Source organism: Myripristis murdjan, chromosome 20 (assembly GCF_902150065.1).
Source record: "Myripristis murdjan chromosome 20, fMyrMur1.1, whole genome shotgun sequence".
Taxonomy (NCBI): Eukaryota; Metazoa; Chordata; class Actinopteri; order Holocentriformes; family Holocentridae; genus Myripristis; species Myripristis murdjan.
Window position 1 is genome coordinate 14,904,422 of NC_043999.1, and position 23,645 is coordinate 14,928,066.

The 23,645-nt window shown below is 40.6% G+C and overlaps 1 protein-coding gene across 5 annotated transcripts in view; it reads right to left on the reverse strand.

The window, feature by feature from the left end:
- ncoa2 (nuclear receptor coactivator 2) overlaps positions 1-23,645 on the reverse strand; it is a 73,683-nt gene that overhangs the window by 33,879 nt on the left and 16,159 nt on the right. For 4 of the 5 annotated variants that reach the window (XM_030078807.1, XM_030078806.1, XM_030078809.1 and 1 more), the window contains exons 2-5: positions 21,863-21,945; positions 10,508-10,615; positions 8,241-8,413; positions 200-303 (exon numbers count right to left, since the gene is read on the reverse strand). In XM_030078807.1, the coding sequence (XP_029934667.1) occupies positions 200-303; positions 8,241-8,413; positions 10,508-10,596 (366 nt within the window). In that variant the 5' untranslated portion in view covers positions 10,597-10,615; positions 21,863-21,945. The remainder of the gene's footprint in view (positions 1-199; positions 304-8,240; positions 8,414-10,507; positions 10,616-21,862; positions 21,946-23,645) is intronic. The other variant, XM_030078808.1, reaches the window with a different exon arrangement.

Genomic DNA, 23,645 nt, shown 5'->3' on the forward strand with positions numbered 1-23,645 from the left:
GCAGATACAAGATGCTGGCAGCCTTTATTCTGCACAGCTATACTCAGATACAACCGCTACTGGCCCATTTGTGATTGTTCCCTGCGGACTGCAAACTTCATTAGATCCCAGTCATGACTTAAGAGAAGGGAATTATATTCTAAGTCAGTATGACACAGGGTGCCACTGCATTGTGCTATGCAACATTTTCTGTACCCACCTCCAGCATCATTGGTCCCAAGGCATCTTTGTCAATCACACTTTGGCCTGTTGATGAGACGTCAGCCTTCTGTACCTCCTCCTCATTGGCTGCTGCTGCTTTCTCTGTTGAAGCAAAAGCCAATAACAGCAAAATGTTAGAGGGGAAAAAAAAGAACCTGGTGGCCTGCAGAGTTGATACAAGTTGAACCTGCAGGGCCACAGGGCCAATGCAAGTTGCAAGATAAAGAGGGGGATTAAATGTGTTGAGGAGCTGCAGTACGGGTATCAAAACGCGATAGGGTAATAGTGCAGTAAAGTGTCACACAATATATGTATAGTACAAGTTTGAGTAATAAGACCAATAGATTTTGTGAACTGTCAGATGTTTGAAGGTGAAGCTGTCACTATTGTGGTTGTAGTTGTCCACTGACAAGAAACATCTATATGTTTTAAATATGAAGGGTAATAAGGTTATACTATAAGGACAGCTGTGTACTTTGAATGGAAAAGAAAATACACACAACCACACATACAAACGTAGTCTATGAAGCTGAATTTGCTTACAAGTTTGGTGAAACCAACTCGGTCCATTTTCTACCAAAACATACCTCATATCTTATGAAAATTCACTATTGGCTAAAGTGAAGTTACAACAATTACACAAATTCCGGTCTGATCTTGAGTCAGGAAGCTGCTTCACAAAGTCACAAAATCTTTATTACATTTTTGTACAGTTTTACCATCATAGCTTGTGCAATCATTGGAATTTCATGGAAGTTTCTTCTAGTTTCCAAAAAAGTATGTTTCGCATTTAATGATATAGGGCCACCAAGTGGATAACCATGTATATGAAGTCTAAGTCTTTCCTTTAAAAAATTCTTCAATTTTTTTGGAGTATCAAAATTCTTTAATTAACTTTTGATCATGGGGCTCTACAGATGCGACATGCCAGTTTCATGCAAATAAGACATATGGCTCAAGACTAGTCTGAAAAAGTAACTTTCCATTACGATGTGATTTTGGAAGAAACCCGGCAGCTAGCGGTCAATCTGAGCCAAATTTTGTACAGAACCTCAGTGGGGCATGGCAACATCCATGCTTGAGTTTTGTATTCATTGGACTTACCACTGCCGAGAAACACCATCACTTCCTTTTACCCAGAGGAAGATATTCTTTTATCACTTTGCATTTCTGGAACTATCAGTTATTTACTAGAGTTTAATCATGAGGGTCCTTACATGCTACGTGCAAAGATTTATGCAGACTGGACTTACGGGAGATGAGTTTAAAAAAAATTGTGAGTTTTGTGAGGACGCGCCACTTAGGCGCCAACAGGCACCATATTTTACACAGAGCCTAAGTAGGGTGTGGCAAGCTACTGACCTGTCTTTTGTGTTGATCAGACTGATGCAAAGTTTTGTGCAGATCAGACTCACAACCCTGTAGAGTTCTAAAAAAGTATGTTTTGCATATTTAAAAAATAAATAAGTAAATAAAATAAATTTATATTCACACACACACACACACACACACATATATACACATGTATATATATACACGTATATATATATATACATATATACATACATACACATACACACACACACGCACCCACACCCACATATATATTCAGATACACATACATATATATCTAGATCTATCGATCTATCCATATATTTATATACACTACTCACAAAAAGTTAGGGATATTTGGCTTTTGGGTGAAATTTCAGGATGAACCTAAAATGCATTATAACCTTTACAGGTGAACTTAATGTGACCTGTAAACTTTTGAATGCACATGTCCAACTGTTCAATGTTTCAGTACTTTTTGCACAAGTTGCTATTCTCTAACAAGGAGTTTAACGGCAAAATTCACATCAGGTGTTTGATGCTCCAGCTCATCGAGGTCGTATCATTAGGGAATGGCTGCTGGAGATTGGGGTACCTCAAATGGAGTGGCCTGCACTTTCTCAGACCTGAATCCCATAGAAAACCCATGGGATCAGCTGAGTCGCCGTGTAGAGGCTCGGAGCTCTGTATCCCAGAACCTCAATGTCCTGAGGGCCGCCCTTCAAGAAGAGTGGGATGCCATGCCTCAGCAGACAATAAGTCGACTTGTGAACAGCATGAGATGTCGTTGTCAAGCTGTAATTGATGCTCAAGGGCACATGACAAGTTATTGACACTGACATTTTTTGTTGTGGTATATCCACCACTGTTGTTGGCTTTTGTTTCAAGAAATTGTTTGAGATGAGGAAATCACCAGTGTATGCTTCTACTTAAATGCCCTACTTTCATGATATAATATCACTGTAGCGTGAACTTTTTACATTTTCCATAAATTTCACCCAAAAGCCAAATATCCCTAACTTTTTGTGAGTAGTGTATATCTATATATATACAGATCTATAGATCTATAGATATAGATTTATATACATATATACATAGACAGATAGATAGATATAGACACACACACACACACACACACACACACACACACACACACACGTAAGGTTTTAGAATGTGCCATGTGCAGTGTGGGAGTTACTGGCTAAAACATATTTACCTTGATTACAGTACCAGCTGCTGGTTGGCGTGTGTCATTTTTGGCATGTAACCCATTTAAATAGATTTACTTTATTGATCCCAAACTGGGAAGTTAATATTTGCACAATTCTTTACCCCCCCTGAAAATTTCACTTACATGGTTTGTATGGTTTTTGCTGCATTTAAAAAAAAAAAAAATTGTAATTAAAAAAAATTGGAGCAATTCCCATGCGGTTCCCAGCGGCACTGGTACTGGGAGCAAAACCACTGCTGTGCCTTACATGGCCCCCAAATCCACTGGGGCTGGACCTCTAGTAAGCACACCAGCAAATTTCTTTCAGCATGTGTGATCATAATAAAACAGCTGAGCAAGACTGAGTCACATCTATTACTACATCTCATATAATCTCAAATAGATTTTTCTTTCAAAATGGAGAGTCAAATAGCATCACAGGCCAATGGCTTACTTATCAAAGTGAGTGAAATGAGACACAACAACATGAAACTCAGATCAGCACCATTCTAGTCTCTTGATAAATATTTTTGCTTTTCCCTTGAAAGAGACCCATGCGCTGTAAACAGGTCACTTGTGAACCAGACCTTTTAACAAGTCTGTCTCCTTTTAAAAAGCATTCATATGGCGCTCTATTGTCAAGACATGTTGCCATGGTGTAAACCGAGGCACTAAGCAACAAGCAGGGTGAAAGGTTGTAGTAAATGAATGAGTGTGTTGAAACACGCAGCTGCCACGCTGGTGGCAGCCACGGGATGGAAGGCATTGTCAATGTGAAAAAAAGGCTATTATGGAAACATGGAGAACATCAGCCTCTTCTACTGGGTAAACAACTCCTGTTCCAAATAGGGTAGCTGGTCCTTACTTCACTGTCACACTGCAAAGGCAGGTCTTGTCATAAATTTGACAAAAAACATCATCATAAATCTAACCCTCCTTTTAACCGGAACTTAACCATCCCTGTGGGACATAAAATTTAAGGAATAGCTCAGACCAAAATGAAAATTTATTGCTATCTACCCAATGTCTTGTCAGTTGGAACACTGATGAAGTTTGTATGTCAATGTAACTCAGAGCAAGTTAACTAACATAGCTCCATAGCAGCCTTGTGTACAGCAACTGGAGTGAACATTTCATTGTTTCTTTATAAATCCAAAAGGTGCAAAAAAGATGAGAAAATTAATCCAAACAACATAATCCAGTTTTTTTTTTTTTTTTTTTTTAAACTAAACAACTACACTGTGGATCCAAAGGTCCAATGTTTGCCTCATTACTCCCTAGATATTCTCACACCCTGAGCACTTGTAGGCACGTACTTGAAGTTCTTTAGTCAGAAATAACAAAATGGACCCTGACACATAAGTAGCCTTTTTGGTGGTGAAACCAAGTGCTACAGAGCTGCTTTGTGGTGCAAAGGCATTATAAAGAGGATAATTTTTTTCCATCAGTTTTGTAATTGCTACTGCATTTTAATAGGTTTATTGGCTAAAAGGGTGCTATACATGGCACCTAAGAGTTAAAGAGTGAGAATGTTGCCTGTCGGGCATCATGTAAAACATAACATTTCCCATTTGCATTCATCACTCTGTTGGGTCGTTCAAATGTGCTCTGTCCATAAGTGCAATATTTCCAGCTACATTTGAAAGTAACATCTGCTTGCTACTGTAGGAACAGGTGGCATGGTAGAGAACAAGTGCAGAAAATCTAGGAGATAATGAGGTGAATATTGGGCTTTTGGACCCACTGTGCAGTTGTTTGGCTTCAGCATACTTGGATTGTGCTGTTTGGCATAATTCTATGGTAATTTCTTTGTCATTTCTAGAACTATAAAAACTCTACATTATTTCCAGTTGATTTGGAGAAGAATGTATGATATTTTCACATTTCACAATATAGCCTATTATTTTTCATTTTGCCTTTCAAAAGATAGGTTGCAATTATTGGAAAGTAACTTGCAATATTTAAATATTTGCATGTCATAACTAGGGCAAACTGCTTTGAGCTATTTGCTAAACGTTCATATTGAACTGTTTTGAAAGGAACAACACCCATTGCCTCTTGCCTTACTTTTCATATGGATTGGTACTTTCAAATGACTTGGCAGGCAGTGTCTGATGCCGCCTTCAGGTCCTCCTTATGAGATGCTACTCCTACTTCCAAGTGCAGAAATCTTAAGTATGAATTGTCAATGACTTGTCACATTCAAGGGCTTTTGATTGGAAATATAAAATATGGGCCCAGTGATAAAATACCTAGATATAAAGATATCACAATTACTTTTCCAATTATATACTGAACTTTATAAATGCTACAAATAACACCTTAAAACGGACTGCATATTAAATTGCCTTCACCACAGGTCATTTTTCAGTAATGTAATAATTATTAGGTGGCTGGTTAGCTGGGAAACATACTGCAGCCTCTAGAGTATACTGTACCTGCACTTCAGTGCACTGCATTTCTCCATGTGAGTGATTGGGTTAATAGCCATGCAGAGAAGCCTTATGTTCAGAGTGTAGGCTGCCCTACTTTTGGAGATGATGATGAGCGAACGAATATGAGTGGGCTGTTGGGGGACACATTTGATTGTCGCACTGTGCCAAGGTGAAGGCTGACCATATGGTGAGGAAATTTTGTGAAACGAAAAGCAAACAAATTCATGCCTCTTGTTTTTTGTATGCAGAGATTTGTGAAAAAAAAGAGGCAAACGCAGGTTTTCCCCCACTCTGTAAGCACATGTAATATCACACACATGGACACACATTCATCTCTTTCAGCATTAATGATGTGTACATCAGCAGGACCTCTGCAGGCCCAGCAGGGCCCAGTATACCAGCACAGCTGCCCTGAGCACAGATCCATCACTCAGTGTCAGGACGGCCCTCACTGGTTCTCACCAGTCCTGCAAGTCCCTGCTGCCCATCTGCAGCACTGTGCCATTGACAGAGGGCAGGAGCTGATTAGTTTCAAGGGTTGCCTCTGCTCCTCAATAGAAGATAATCTGTAACTACATACCTCTGTCTGAACATTTAACATTCACTGTTTTTTTCCCCACATTTCTCGTAGTTTTAATTTCATTTATTTATATATTCTTGCCAGTCCCTTCTACCTGTCTGCAGCATTGTGCCATTGACAGACACACAAGCTGATTACTTGCAAGGGTTGCCACTGCTGAAGTTTCAATTTCATTTATTTATACATGTGTCATAATTGTACATATTATTTGCATAACTTAACATTTAGCACAAATATTACTTATGCATAACACAACAGAATGAGAGAATATCCTAGCCAACTTTTTTTTATTCTATTAGCTGCAGCTCAGATTGGCTCAGTCTTCAACTAGGCTCTAAAGGCTCTATAAAGCAATCAGTTACTCATCATATTGTCTATAATGAGTGACACAAGCTGAAAACAGACTGTAAAGTGTAGGCTAAGCACATAGCTGATTTCAATTTGTGAAATGTATGCAGCCTGCATGAGAAGAACATACAGGGATAATTTAACTGCATCCCTTAGGTGGCCCACTTTTTCAAAGGCCATCATAACAGCATGGCACTTCCTCCCAGGGCAGTGACACCAATCAGTGCGAGTTATTAAGTCACATTTGTGTAATTTAAGTAAATACATTCAGTAATGTAAGTGCAGAATGGTTCATTTCAAACACACTGTTTCATAAGAAAATTTGCTGTTTTGAGGGGAAAAAATCTTAGGTCATTTAGGTCTGTAGAAAAAGATATTTTTCACTACAAACAATCCTGCATCTACAGACCTGGAACACTTTGTACAACACACAAGGTCTAAAAGAGCAATGAAAAGAAGAAAATTGTAGTGGTAAAAGGTTGCAACATCTACTTCAAGTATAAAAACATCTAAATACACTTTCGGTGTTTCCCTGGTTCACCAAAGTGCAAGAAGAGAGGAAATGTCAGCTTAAATGACTGCTGTGCCCTTCTGAACTGTACAAGATGAGGTAAAGCAGGGCTCTTTAAGTAAACTATAAAAAGGTGTCTCTAGTTGGCCGTTGAGGACTGGGGAACAAAGCAGGAAAACGAAAACTGTTTAGCCCTTCCCTTGATGGTTGATGTACAAACACAATTATGCCTTCAGAGAAAGGCAGGGGATGTCACTCCAGCCTAGCGTAAAAAAGAGAAAACGAGGAGAGGGAGAGAGGAGGTAGGAATAAGAGAGAGGAGTGGGGGAGGGACGAACAGACGGTAGCCTGAGAGTTGGTGTGCGATTTTTGCATCACATTGCTCACCATTACATAACGCTTGGCTCTGTGAGTCACATAAAACATCATCAGCCAGTCTGACTCACATATACCTAGAGTGCCCTGCTCTTTGCCTACCATGTTCACTCAGCTGCTTCTCACATAAGCATGGTCACAGCTTATTCACAACTCAAATAACTACAAACCATGCAAACCTCTTACTCAGCTAAGCACAGTTCCAACTTCAACTACAAGCAGTACATGCATCCTGCTCACAAGACCCAATGAGACCCAATTTAAATGTTTGCAAACAACCAGGCATTCACAGGTTTAACTTGAAGGCAACACAGAAGTGACAATACTACATAACTACAAAATACTGTGTTTGGACCAGCATGCACAAGTTTCAAAAAGGCAACAGATTGTGATTTCTGTCAGTGTGGTTTTGGTAAATCCAAATAGGCAAACTCACAAAGACAGGCCTCTATTAATAGCTTAAACCGAAAGAGGAACTGGCAAATGCAACCAAGCAGCTTGATCCATTTACCTGATGTTCTGGCGCACAATGGAAGCGGGAAAGACTGGCAGCCAACAAATCACTGCTGTGTTTACACATTTTGCATGATGAAATGATAGAGAGAGCGTTACATGAACCATACTGCCCTTAAGTAACTGACTAGGCACAAGACCCTCTGCCTCTCAGTTCATACTGAGAGCAAGCATTTGTTCACATAAATAAACATTCACTGTTTAAAGCACAAGCATGGCCATTCCTTGTGATATCCATTAATTAGCAGTTTATTTGAATGTAAAAATAGAGCTTATTAATTACTGTGTGAAACAGACTCCAGACCATAATATTTATGCAATCAAATCTGTTAATGCCACCAGTGGCGCCAGTGGTTAATCTGGAACCTTGGAACCACACAAACATCCTACGCGTATTCACAGCCAAAGAAATGCCCTTCTAGCACCTTATGCACAACGTAAACGGCAACAAATTATGCTAGTGTTTAATGTGTGTTCACTTAAGGTAACTTGCTGCATAACTAGGCTGTATATCACACACTCTAAATGGAGGCTTTTAAACTGATTGGGAAAGCCTGTAGGTGGACAGGTATAGAAAAATTAGTGCCTCAGACAAAGGAGGCAGCTGAAAGGTAACTGAGTATTCGTTTCAGTCTTGCACTTGAGGACCTATTCATTCACACTGAATGTTTCCTCAACAGACACAAATGAAATGTCAATACATTTTTAAAGGTGGCAGGTTCTCACTCCTCATACCTTGCTCCTTTATTTGTCTGATCTGCTTCACAGTTTCCTTCAGGATTGCACATTTGTCAGGCTTGACATTGAAGTTGTCGATGTCGTTGAAGTTGGCAAAGATCAGCTCGGCGAGCTCTTCGATGTATTTGTTCTCATGCTCACGGTTGCGTTTCTCGTTGCTCCGCTTGGGACTATAGAGACAAAGAGAACGCCAGGGTGAGAAAATGAGCAGAGGAGGGGTGACATTAAAGGATAATTCACTGCTGTGCAATCAATCATCATGACAGCAAGAACTACAAAAATAAGCCGAGGTTGAAAATAACTGGAATTATCCTTTAAGGTATGAAGAGAATAAAGAAATTGAGGGATCACAGCGGCATTCCTAGGAAAGAGAAAGTGTTCAGTGTGTGTGTAGGGCTGGGTAAAAATACCCATTTTCCAGTTAACTGCAATCTTCAGCTGAATGATCCAATATTGATTATTAAAATTCTGCGACTGATCTTTCAATCTCTGCCTTTTTTCAGTGGATGTGTGAATACTTTTGCTGAATGTTATTTGCAATAACATTCCTGCAATTACATGTTTTTAACATTTTTTGATTTTTCTTTTATTTTGAGGTTCTCCAGCAGAAGCTACTGCCATGAAGGTATCTTGATCAATTTTGGATTCAAAAACCATGATGGTAATAAAGAGGAGTGGGACAAAAGCAAAGCTATAGGTAATCTGCAAAACAGGTAATACGACTGGAATATCCTTAACTGAAGTGATACTGAATCTAATCAATTTAATAATAATAATAACGATCATAATCATAACAATCATAATGATCACAATAATCATAATAATCGCAAATTCCCAGCCGTATGTGTGTGTAAAATTCAAGTTCAATACAAGTACACTATGGCTGAGTACCATCTCTGATCTCTGGGCATGGCAAAAAAACAAGACTCCCATTTTCATAGCTGTCAAATGACAGTACTCAGCATCCACCACAGGCCTTGGCATGGAGGAGAGTCAGAAAGTGGGAAGTGGGGGCCGGAAGTGGGTCTAGGGTGAAACCGTGTGCTCTTTATATTATAGTTATTATATAGCTCAAAATACAGCTTCAAGGCAGTCTGCATTTTTATTCTTCTTTGTGAAAACATGGAGAGCTCCATCAATAAAGAAAACATACCTTCCTGTGTGCTTGTCTCCAGTTGAATTATGCAGATTTATTTTACAAGCTATGGCAGCCTCTGTGCTCCGGGGTTAGAAGCCACAGTAGCAGTTAGCTATTCTTGGTAATTGCTGGGTTGCTACTGTATGTATAGTATTCAATGACCCATTTCAGCAGTCAGGCTGGGTTTTACTATAAACATCTTTAATTAGCACCGAGTTCATCCTTTCTCTACTGTCTTATAATGGGAGAGGGATGGTGTAAGGGGGGTTGGAACAAGGCTTTTTTTTTTTTTTTTTTTCAGATCAGCGGGCGAAAGCCGCAGAACATGTACTCACGACACTGAGGGGGTGAAGCGGGATCTGTCCGTAACCTTTAAGACCATGACCATGACCCCACCACCCCGGCTCTGTCACTCTAGGCCATGTCCACACGGATACAGATATTTTTGAAAATGCTATTTATTTTTGTTGTTGCAATTTAAAAGAAAAAATGTCCACAAGGGAGTGTTTTGTACACAAGAGAATGCAAAAAATGTACAAGCCTTTGCTATATGAGCATGGGCGAAGAAGCTGAACAGTAAGTGGAGTTGAGATGATATCCTTGAGTTACAAATGCAGATATAAAAACTGCTGAAAAAGTCCTAATGTCCAAAACTGTGGGGAAAATGAGGTTGGAGGGGAAAAAAGGGTGAGATGTTCATATGGACAGATGACAAGGCAGAGCTCCTACTGAACGTTATAATTAAATACAAATTGTTAAAAATACCAGAGAATGTTATTGCAGCTGTGTGAGCACAGCATCTTCCCTATGAGCATATGCAACAAAGCAAAGCCACAGCAGTGACATCAGCGTTATCAAACTGTACTGTTTTTACCATCCACATGGCAAAAGGAAATTTCTTCTCTGTAGAGAATTTTCCAAAAGTTACATTTTCAGTTCTTTTGAAAGATATTGTTTTTGTGTAAACAGAAGGGCAAAAAGAAAGTTATGTTCTCAAAAATAAAATAAATAAAATAAAATCAGCGTGGACATAATCCAAATTAAACAGAGATGTCACAAAAACCAGTGATCAGAATGTGTTTTTTGGGAAACCCTGCTTTTGAGAGTGTGGAAGTAGAAGTCTTACCTGGGTCCCAGAAGTTCAGCAGGACATTCTTTGCGTTTTCGTGACTCGGCCCTGGCAGGGTCAGATGGGTTTTCACCGACTCCACTCATTCTCAATGCATATCAGCGTCTGCAAAAAGAACACAAATATGCACAGGCAAAGTCAGTTATTTAATATAAAATGGCTGCACTGACTCAACTATGAAATTATGCGAAAAACTCACATAGGTGTGTGAACATGCTGATACATGCACCTGCAAGCAAGTAAGACACACACACACACACACACACACACACACAAACAGACACGCATGCAAATGTGTGCTGGGGGCACAGGTTGATCCAGTCCAGGAGAAATGAGTGAAAATGGAGCGGAGAAACAGATTCAATCATTTTTCTCTGATGGTGTAGCTCTCCCCAGAGAGGCTGAAACGAGAGCAGAGCACTTCGCCCACAGCCCCAGACTGGGTGTTCAACCATGCACCAAGAAAAACCCATTCGTTACGATGCCAAGCAGAGCCCAGTCACCAAAAGCGGTGTGGTTCTACAAACACAACATGTGTCCATGTTTACTGAGTGATTCTGACATTGCTTTCCCTGTATCTGACCTGTAAAACTCACTGCAGTGTTAAATGACAGCATCCAGTGATGCCAGCTCATTCTCGTTTGAGCTCAAGCATCAGAGCAAGATGTCTTTAGTGAGCGAGAATTCATTCAGCGACTTTTTTGTGCTATTCAAACTGACAAACTGACTGAAGGCTGTTCCCACTTCTGACATCTCACAGACACTACTATCTTGGGCTTCCCTTCAACTTCAGATTAAATGCCATCAAGACAGGCTACAAATTTGTATTGTGTCCTCAATAAAACACTTTAAGTCACTCATGACAAGTTGAGAGCCCTCCAGAGATGTGGGGTAGCTCTTGTCCCTCATAAGATCTGGAACAACTTCCACACCGACATCTTTTATTCCTCTCTCCCCCCCTCACCCTGCGAGTCAGCACGGGCTGAACTTCACGGTACTAAATGAAAGATGATCAATTATTGAAAAGAGTAATGCCTTATTAATTACCACCATCATCTGCACCAAAATCTGATGGTGGTTAATGGAATTTCCTTTTTATATGGGTGAATATCTGCCGCGCAGCATATGTATACACATGCACACTATTTCTATGTGTGAGAATGAGGGTTGAAGGGAGGGGGGGGGTCGGGGGGTTGGGGGGTTGAGAGAGAGAGAGAGAGAGAGAGAGAGAGAGAGAGAGAGAGAGAGAGAAACACTTGGAGAACCATCGGAAAAAAGGGGGTGGACTATTGTTCAGTATGGCGAAAAAAAACATACCTGAAATCATTATCTTTCAGATCATGAATTCTGTTTTTATTATTGCTGATCATATGCTCTGTGTGTTTTAGAAAAGCCGCCTATGGACTGGTGTTGAAAATTAGCACGTGTGCTATCATCACCCAAGCAAAGCATCTGGTCTGTCCACTGCTCCACTACTCCAATGTATTTGTGATGTCCATATCAAATAAACAATAAACAATAAACAATAAATAAGGCAAAAATCACATTCTTGGGAATAAATATGAATTCACACTGGCTGGAACAGTCGTATAACCAGCTACAATTATCTGGGCCTGACAGTGGCTTCATCTTGAAAATGTGACTATGCTTTAAGAAACTTGGCAGAACAAGCACATGGAGCATGTTATACAATTAAAAATGAGCTTTCCTATAAAATTTTGGTCGAAAATGTTTGATTTAAAATTTTGCAAAAACACAGGTAGGCCTATAGTCTAAAACGGGCCTTGAAGAGCAAAGATTGAGACATTAGCTCTACAAGTAGTGCTTAAAGAGAAAAGAACAGAGCAGACAAGTTCTGGACACACCTGGCACAGAGGACTACCACAGTAAAGTATTGTTTCATCGGAGAAAACACCCAGAGACGGAACCTCTGCGATACCTGACCCAAAACACGAGCTAACCATAGCCACATAATCACCAATGACATAATTGAAACACGCAAAAATAACACCAAATGAAGAATATTACAACTACTGGCAAACAGAAATCAAACATCTGAACACTAGTAAATTCTTCCAAAACCGTAAAACAGATTACAGTTTGGCATGGTGTTTTTTCATGGCCAAAGGGCCCAGAGAAAGGAAGCTACTGACAATGAAAAAAATATGTATTCGCTATGGAGAAAATCTTGAAACAATGCCATGACATAATATAAGAAACACATGAACTCTGCAATCCCTTTTAGTTTGCAGACTAAGCAAATGTATTACTAGTATGTTAAAATTACTTTTTATAATCGTCAAGGTTATTATCCAGAAACATTTAATGTGAAGAGTTTATCGACTTTTGATGCAATTTATTTTATTTTATTTGTGTGAATGTATGCTTGGGCAGAATGTGCACACATGTGACAGCAATAAAGCTCACTGATCTGAAACTGAGTTGAGACATAAAGAAAGAGAAAGAAAGACAGAGAGAGAGATTTTTCTTTTTTCCCTAGCGCAACGCACAAGGTTGGGGCATGCTGTGTTGTGATACACTCTGAGCCACCCTAACCATGGAAACGGCTACGGCACACAGTGTTCACTGCTCAGCCATTACATAAGGCAGAACAGAGTACAGCACAGCACAATGTAGAGCAGAGTGGAGCAGCATAGCTTAGCAGAAGCCTGTAAAACTGAAAAAGAGAGCTAGCAACCATGCAAACTTGAGTCTGGCTCCCTTCTGGCCTGCACTGGCCTACTTAAAGCTAATGGTAGGTCTGCGCTCAAATGGCTGAAATCAAAGCAGTGGTGAGTGGGCAGAGACACAGAGGAGACTATGAAGGGTAACACACACAGCTCTGTGACGGCTCTGTTGACAAGTGACTTGAGCATAGATGCTACTGCTGGTCTGTACAATGTATGGATAGACATATAAACAACTGTCACTGGGTGTGTGTCCTCACATAGTGCTCTTTTGAATGCCAAGAGAAGTGTCTTCATGCTGTGGCACGGCGCTGTCCACTGAAATTACACCAGTGTCTACAGCAGAGGTTATGTGCTTTTATTAATGATAACAGAAACAGGCCATTAAATTCTCATAGCTAAGTAGCACTCTCCATCCTTATTGGTTGTCTCCGGGCTTTCCAGCACAAGTTACCATGGGGATTCGAGGCCTGATTGGTTGCGCTTTTCCCTTTGGTTTGGAAATGATTGGTCGCTTACGTCTCCTTGACATGGCAGTAACGATGGGTCATCGTACATTGAGACAAATAAGAGAGGCTGGAGGTACTAGGCACGTCTCAATGACACCACAGCAGACAGCCAGACGGCCCGGCCAGCAGGCTGGCAGGCCATTTCTGTTGCTGGGGGGCCCGATGTCCACATGGGCAGACTAGCCAGGGACCTGTAATCCTAGAGAGTGCCCTGGATCCCTGGGCTACAATAAACAGCTGGGCCGTCGTGTTAGCACTTACTGTACAGACCTGTGTCATCGAGTTAATTATCAATATCAACCAGTAGAGGAGAGATCCACCCTAAGCAAGGCTCAAACGTCGTTGAAGTAGAGCTGGGGATACATCAATATCGTGATATGTGACTTGATACTGATTTGGATCTTGGATATCATAGTGATATGGCATAAGTGTGTGTCCTGGTTTCAAAGGCTATATCACTGTGAAGGGATGCAGTTTTCTGAGCTAATTAGACTTGTTATGTGCCTCTAAATGTATTACAACTGACTGGGAGTAATCTGTTGTCTGCAAATAAATGTTGCTGTCTGCATATAATTCCATTCATGGAATGATATGAAGATATGAAAACATGAGCAGTTCTCCCTACAGTATTGTCACAATATCAATATCATAGGGCTGCTCAATTAATCGAATTTTAATCATGATTACGATTTTGGCTCCAGATGATCTCAAAATTCATATAATCGAGGAAAAACCATTATTTTGTCAGTTTCCGTTCTGAGATGCACATGCGCAACTCAACCGCTACTCCCCCGCCCCTGTGGGTGTGGAGAGTGGAGATCCAGGCCGGCAATTTAAGCACATGTGAAGATGGCAGAGGGAGAGCCTGAGCAGCGTCGCTTGGTTGATAAAAAAGGTAGAACCACTTCATTAGTGTGGGAACATTTTGGATTCCAAACATCAGTGGCGGTTCTGCCTATGTTGCCGCCCTAGGCGAAATTACTGGCTTGCGCCCTTCCATATTACAATATTCAATTTAATATTGACCAAAATAATTGTGATTATGATTTTTTCCATAATCGAGCAACTATTAATTCAGATGTCATATTACATGATGATTCAATGAGACAAAACACACTGGTCTCTAAGATAAAAACACATGAACAGGAAGCTAATACAGTGATGAAGTCATCTGCACACTCCAGCACTAAGCTGCTGTCTGCAACACACTTGTTCACACACACACACACACACACACACACACACACACACACACACACACACACACACACACACACACAGTATATAAATCACCTAATGTCAAAGCAATGACATTAGGATGATGTTGATGAAGAGATGATGGTGATGATGACAAAGACAATATTTAAGCTCTCAACACAGTTTGGGCTTTGTGCTTAGCCCTTGATGATTACTATCAACAACTGCTGTATGACAAATGCCTATCTCTTATTCAGCAACATTTCCTTCATTGAACTAAAAAAAAAAAAAAAAAAAAAAAAAGTCGAGTTATTCAGAGGGAAACACAGCCTTGGAGTCTATCATCCAAAGAGAAATACACAAACACAGCTCAAGCTTGAGTGCTTTGCTGTGTGTAACAGACCTGTTCAGCCCTTATATGACAGAAACTAAAAGCAGTTTGTTTTCAAACAAGCAGAAAAAAAATCAACGTAAGAATCCCAGGATTTTTAAGGTGCTTCAACTTATCCTCTATCCCCCTTCCCTATGCCACAAGCCAAGCATTGCATTTAGAGAAAACGGCACAGTAAAATCAGGGACAGAGTCCAGGGAAAAAAATAAAGGCTCATTGCTATGCTACAGTTACATCAGGGCTACACAATTAATTGAAATAATTTTAAAACCACAACATGGATAAGAGCAATATCTACTAGTGCAATAGTGCACAGACTGTTCAAACTGACATCACCCTCATTTCACTATTTTTCAGTTAAAATGTAATGTATGAGGCAAAAATGGTCACTCCCACTAAAATCAACTATTATCGCAATCACAATATCTATCAAAATACTCGCAATATGGCTTTTTACCATATTGTGCAACCCTATATTACATCCACAGCAAGCCTGTAGCTAATGTACTGATCTCCCGGCCACATTAACAGCCATGGGGCCGGTACTAAGCACAAGTTAAAGCTTATTCAAGGAACTACCATCCACTGCTAACAGAATTACACCTGTGCTGTTTACAGTTTGCATCTACTCAGAGGAACTGGGGTGGGGTAGGAGGTCAATGGAGATATAACCTCATTATGCATGTGATTGTCTGGCATGCTCTGGACAGCCTCTGTCATCACTTACAGTTCATCAAGCTGTCAGCTCGTTTAGTTCATTAGTAGTGGAAGTCGGGGCATATGGCCCATCAATCATTACAGACTACCTTATGTCAGTCATTGACAGACTGAAATCACTGCAGGGCTAAGTGGGGATGTCAAGATTCACATAGACAAGACAGATAAAATCATGCAGCTTCCAGACACCTGATCTGCAGAATTCAACTGACCCTTGGTGCTGAGGGATATGAATAAATCTTAACTTTGCCAAACCATATTTCCATAACGGCAGGATGCAGGAAAGCAGAAAAGAGTAGCATATTTTTTTTATTCAGAGAAAATTCCCCCTTTGTTTGGGCATTTATACGCTGTATGACGCGTAAACAGTTCAGCACAGGAAGGGAGTTGTACAGACCCTCAGCATTCTGGGAACCATAAAGGAAGAGAGGCAAGTGATTATGTAATGTAATGTTATGTAATGTAGTAGTCTTCTGAGAAAGTCAGCGATAAACAAGTATCACACAAAAAGGGAGATGCATTTTACACATTACGTATGATAATGTGCGTTAGGTCACATGTGCATGGCGAATGTCTTACTGGAAGTGAAAACTGAGGAACTCACTGAAAGAAAGGCTGGGAGTCAGGTGGTTTATTTGAAAAGCTAGTCTTCCATACAGTTGGTTTGCTACTTTGTAAAGTTATGGTGATATTAGGTTTCCACTTGCATAAGGGTAGTAAACACCCCTACTCAGGCTCTCTCTCTCTCTCTCTCTCTCTCTCTCTCTCTCTCTCTCTCTCTCTCTCTCTCTCTCTCTCTCTCTCTCTCTCTCTCTCTCTCTCTCTCTCTCTCTCTCTCTCTCTCTCTCTCTCTCTCTCTCTCTCTCTCTCTCTCTCTCTCTCTCTCTCTCTCTCTCTCTCTCTCTCTCTCTCTCTCTCTCTCTCTCTCTCTCTCTCTCTCTCTCTCTCTCTCTCTCTCTCTCTCTCTCTCTCTCTCTCTCTCACACACACACACACACACACACACAAACAACAGTGACTGCGCTTGTGTGTTTGTGTGCTGACAGGTCAGCCCTCCCTGCATGAACTCAGCAGTTCCTATTTCATTACAGCTTTTCATCTGCATCATGACGTGTCTGTGCAACTTACTCACAAGTCTAAATGAAGGGTTTGGTTATTATAATGCTGTAAAGGCCACGTCAATGTCTCCGCAACACGACCCCAAAACTACACTGGTAGTTTTCCAACATCTAATTGCTGACTGTAAGAATGATATGCCAATGATATACATATATATTTTGTATGTGTATTCTTGCACAAATGGGGAGGGGAGAAAGGGGGTCTGGAGGGGGATACAGGATACTGCGTCACATATGCAGTATCCTGATATTGCGTATGTGACAAATAAAACATGAAATTGAAATCTACACAATCTTGGAGACTCTTGTCCAAAAAATCATCTGTTGGTTGGAAATGATGACTATAACCTATTTTTTGATCCCACTGGAAATTAGATTTTATTGATTACATGGCTAGGTGAATGGTACATTTCAGGTATTGACATGATGTCTCAAAAATATGCCTAGGAATATCTGGGCAATGATCCTGACTTTTATTGTTTATCACACCAAACTTAAGACAGACTAGTCAGCTGAAGAAACATAAAAAAAAAAAAAAACACACACACACATACATAAAAGTTTGAAAAGTCAATTGCCTTTGAAAGTGAGGTGATAGTAGGTTTGTGTCATTGCTCATCTTAGGTGACACAGGAGCAGACTCTCCTAGCCAGAGCTGGAGCCACCCAGTCTGGCTGGGGAGGAGCACAAAGACAACATGGGGCTGTTGCTGAGTGCGACAGAGGACCAGGTTTATTTGTGCCAAGCTCAGCTGCTACAACCTGAGTAAGACTCCATATGACACACTGTATAAACAATAAACATTTCCAAAGCTCAACAAAATCTAAGCATATAGCTACACCTGGGATGTTGCAGTGCTGGCCAAATGACACGATCTGTGACTATTCACCTATGAGAGGACAGACCGTGCCAGGAAAACTAATTTGCAAACTGTTGGGTTGCAGCAGTTGGGCGAAACAGAGCGATGCAGCCTATGGGGCATCTGGTGCTTGATACCATGTGCACCAAGCACCAGACCAGCATGGGCAAAGGATCCATTCTCACCCAGAGATCACTGTAAGCCGTGTATCCTCTACCTCTGTGCCTCTCTCTGCTTTCCACTTGTCTAATGTGAAAAGAAAATCTAAATGTAAAAGGACCATTTTCACACATTGCCTCCTGAACAACTTTAAGCGCACTGGGCAGCACATACATAGGTTGGCTGGAGGTTCAGTTTCCTGTTCTATGCAGCATTTGGGAAAAAAGTGTGCACCAAATGGCATATGTTCTGTAGTAGGTATGGCAGTGATTTCTTCAGCATTAGATATATTTGAATATTTACTTTTAGTATGTTTCTCAAGAACCACTGTGACACTACAAGAGTGGTTTTCACTAAAGGTTGAACCCAATTCTCAAGGCATACCTACACATAGGTATAGTCATAATTATGCTGCATGAAATACATCATTATAGTGTACTTGAAGATATTTGACACACACACATACTCGTCTACCAGGAGCCAATTAGCAGGCTTGGCTCAATCAAATCTTGATGTGAATTCAGAAATAAATATAAATTAGAAGAGGTGCAATTTCAAGAGTGATAGAAATACCAAGGAAATTATCATTAACGTCAACTACCACACAAGGTAAAAAAGTACTAAACAGTCAAAAAAGACAGAGAAAGTGTATGCTTACACAAGTACTGATAATGTTGCACTGAACCCAAAAGTATTTTGTGAGGATTAATGCTGTCTTTAAACAGATTATCAGGTTAAAAATGCCTCGGTACAGCTGGGATAGATTAAATCATAATCAGTTTACACAAGTGTTTAAACAAATATTTAAACCCACCTTTTCTTTGTCTTGAAATATTTACACACAATTATATGCTGGGTCTGCTCTGCCTTTTCCCCAGATTAGATACTCTGTGTAAAGACTTGTGTTAGACTGAGTAAAACACAGTGGAAGTCTCAAAATTTCATGGCACACTTGACCTTGCCTTAAGGCACACCAGTGTGTTGAAAACTTCTTCACTGCCCTGCTAATAATGATGTTTGACTACTTCTACACAGTTCGTCCTCAAATGAAATTCAGCTGCCACAACCACACAAAAGGAGCAGAGCTGCTTGCACACTGCCAGAGGGGGGTCTTCAAAAGCACTGAATCATCCATTCCAGTCATACTATTACAAACAAACAAAAAAAAAAAAAGCCACCAGTCTCTGCCAGCATCTGATTGCCAAGGGGGTGAGGGCATGTGCCTGTGTGCCATTCCTGTAATCATGTGGGTTAGCAGGGCTCTGGTTGTAGAGACACACCCAGAGCTTATGGAGTCCAGAGAGTGCCGGGCATGACTGTGCATTAAACTGCATCAAAAGCTATTGGGGAAGTGTTTGAAGTCTCCTGCACTATAATAATGCGGGCCCTTCCAGAAAGTGCAAAACCACTGTGGGGCAATGAACAATGTCTCACTGGGTTGTAGGCTGTCCTCACATGGCTTCCTCGCAAAACACGCCTGTTGAGAAAAGATGGAGCATGAAAGTGCACTGATAAAGACTGCTGTTGGAGGACTGCATCATGGGCTATTTATTCCCCTAAACCGAGGAGGAAATCATGCCAGGGAGATGGGGGGGCGGGGGGGTTCAAAGAACCCACTTCTTCTCAATTTACAGCTCAATATTTGCACGGGCGAGAAGAAGTGCTGAAAGAGCCAAAACACACAGAAACATGTTGGGGCTGTGTCAGATGGTATTAAAGACAAACACGTGTAATTAAAAACATTATCGATTTCAACGGGGTGGGGGGTCTTGAGTGAACCCTCTTTCCTTACTGACAAGGCTGTAACCTCGAACCAGATGTTCTGATATGAGGTGTGGGTCAGGCAAGAGGCACAGGGAGATGGAAGAAGGAATGAGCCCATTGGTCAAACAGGGGATGAGAAGTGCTATGAAGTCTAACACTGAAATCTTGGGTGACTTTAACAAAGCTTGACTGACTTGCATGTAGCTCTGGGAACATACACAAGAATCAGATCAATGACAGAGAGCAAGTGAGACAGAAAAAAAAGAGTGAAAAGAGAGCAAAGGAAGATGGGGAAATGGGAAAACAAAAGGAGTAAAAGCAGGTCACGAGTAAGAGAGCATCTCTCTTCTTTTAGTCTTGTGCCATAAGCGCTAGTTTCATTTCATCTTTGTACGGCAGGACTGGGAGGAAAGGAAGTGAGGAGAGAGACGAAACAACTCTACTTCAGACGAAAGGCATGCATCCAGAAGATCCTGCAACCCCACTGACCCTACCTCTACACCCCCTACACACACAAACACAGACCACTGACTTACAGAGACACCCAGAGACACACACACCTTGCCACCCAGTTCCGCTCAAGAGCCTGTCCACTCTACAATCACTGCAAGGTAATGGCTCTAAAGTGCCAGATTGCAACCAAGAGCCAGGCCCCCCATTTACCGAAAACTGATCACGCTCATGAATCTTTAACACTGGCAGTCACTTCAGGATGTCGCAGGATGGGGCGGGGAGGGCTTTCTGTATAATAAACACATTAAGCTGAGGAAGATGGGGTGAGAGAAGGAGGAGGATGAGGAGGAGGGATGCAATGAGAGGAAAAGAAAGAGCCGTGCTCAAGAGGGGAAGAAAAGTAAAGAGCAAGAGTCAAGGGACAGCAAAATTGATTAACTTGTATAAATAAACACCTCTCTGTAGCAAACCCCGTCGCCAATTCATCTGTGGCCAAAAGTGGGGCTGGAGGGCTGGATTCAGTTGTCTTTGTGGAAATTGGTCAATTGTACATGGTTAAAATCTTGATGCGAAATGGGTTACACTCTGTTAGTGTCAGGTACAGTAAAATATTTGATCCACAATGTGAGACAGTGATGGAAGAAACAAAAGGAAAAGCCATTTCAAGTAACGCAAAACCTTTACCTTCACGATAATGAATGATCAGAAAATGCTGCGTTGGGAAAACTACTTGCAATATTCCCCATAGACATGCACATGCAAGCTGGAACCATCTAAAATGTAAAGTAACACCACCTCGTGATAGAGGCATATGGAGGCTTCAAGTGTGAGGTTTTCACACACAATGGATGAATAATATGAAAACAGACTGATGTGACTCGTGGATACAACCCTCACTTTTACAAATCAAGAATAACAGGGTGCTAATATGGTGACTGAAAAAAATCTGAAGCAAAAACTGATAAATGGAGAAGCTTCTGCAGGCTGTCATCTCACAGCACCATTTGTTCTAGTCATGATGGTTAGTCTTCCACAAAAACACTATTCATACTGTTTTTTGTAAATACAGTGAGATTAAGTAAGATGCTCAATATGTTGCTCATCAAATGGCAGTGGAACAATGCCTGGAAGATCTCATATCAAAACCACAATTGCACCTTTTCCTCCCTGATACCAAGAACATCCATATGAGAAAAGGCCTTGAATACATCTGCGAGGAGTACTTCTCCCAATCAATAGCTTACACAGAGTGAGACACAACTCAGTAAAAACACATGGTGCTGGCAAGGAATACATTTGGTAAGTTTCAGGGACATAGATTAGGCCAAGTCTAGTTCTGTTAATAAAATTTTTCATTAAATAAACTTTTGTTCAGGAGTTGGCCTAATCTATGCAACTGTCCCTTTTGAGTTCATTATTGTCGGTATGAATCTATTGGCTAAGTTGCAGGGCATTGTTGCTGCATAAAGGGAGATTTGGCTGTGGCTATACTTCTCACCTTGATTTCAGTCCAGAGAGTCCCTCAGGGCATAGCTGCAGGATGGCAACACTAGGAAACCTTTAAGCATCATCCACTTCCCCCTGCCGAACAAAATAACAATAGGACATACTGTATACAGTCTGAATCAGCACAACCCACAGACAGATAAAGACGATTTCTTTGAGTAGTTAGTGCATGTTTGAAAATTGTGGACATAACATACTGTGACCTTTTCCTCTACAGTGGGGCTAAATAATTTTGAATATGAAAACAAATTAAAACATAGTAACACAAAAGTCAATTTCAACTACTTTTTAAGTCAGGTTTAGTATTTGTATAGCCTAGCCCTTAATTACTGATCACTGTTAAAGGCTAAAAAGGCCTCACAACGCTCACATTATGAAAGCAATAAATGAAAACAAGAACAAGGAACAACTCCCACAAAAACCTCATTAAAAATAGGAAGAGAGAGTGGGAAAACAAAGATAAGCCTAAAAGTTTAAACACCGAACTTGACTACATGCAATCCATGACATTTTGTTTTTCTGTTCCCAATGGTATAATTAATGTGAGCTCCTACAGTGAAGAATTACACAAGATCAGAATATAAAAAAAGATGATAATCACAGAAACATATTAATGCTTTACCACAGCTTGTGTATCTAAAATTGTACCAGTAATTCTCTAGCAGTGCCCAGTTTCTATAAATACACATTTGAGACCAACCAACTGGCAAAAAGAGGTGCTTCAACACAAATATTTATAGATAGCTTATATTTGAGAGTAAAATATAAAATAAAACTGAAATTAGAAATATGTCATTGTGATAAAGATATCATCCCAGATACAATATTGTGATATTGTGATATGACATTAGTCATATCTAATATCATGTCTTTTCCTGTTTTTTTAAGACTGCATTCAATCAGATGAGAGATGTGATTTTAGGAATGTATTAGACTGTTGTGGTTGTTCTATTATTTGCCTCTGCTATTATTTGCCTCTACCTGCTTGGTCATCATATCAACATTACTACGTTATCAAAAATCTATTGTGTATTGTGTAAATATTTTCAGAAAGCTCCAATGGTTATCCCTATGATATCATCACAATATTGATATTGAGGTATTCAGTCAAAAATATTGTGATATTTGATCTTGTTCATATTGCTCAGCCTGAAATGTCAACTGTATCAAAACCTAGATTACAAGCCAAAAGCTTTTTAGTCAACCAGTAACGGGCCCACAGCCCAGAGCAAGTCCTCTAATCTAGTGCACACTGTTTGCATTAAGTTTGCATAGAGCTGTAAGTTAAGTGTCTACAGGGTCTATTTCATGTCCTGGGAGACCAAGCAGCCTTATTACATCCTGGAACACAGAACGCTTTTTTAATCACGACACACAATTAATTAGACAGGAGAAAAAAGTTTCAATTTAAAATTATATTCCCATTAGGTTAATTAGAAAATGCAACTAGTAGCTCAAAAAGGACTAGGCAAGGCTATTTGGCAATGCTGTAAAAAGCTGCCAATGAAATTATTATTAGGCTAGTATTTGAGGCAGAGCTTGCCCTGCAAAAGACAGAGCCTGGTGGAGGGAGAGCCAGGCAGCTGGCCCTGTCTGCCTGGGGGATTTCTCCCAAATACCTGCCAACTGAGCGAGCTGAGGAATGCACTCACGTGATGTCATGTGCTGACGTAACAGGAGACCGACTCCCCTTTTGAACCCTGCACAAGTTCATAGCTAGAGACTGAGCCATGTGGAAAGGTGATATTCAGCCTTCAGGAGGGCTGCACGCCACA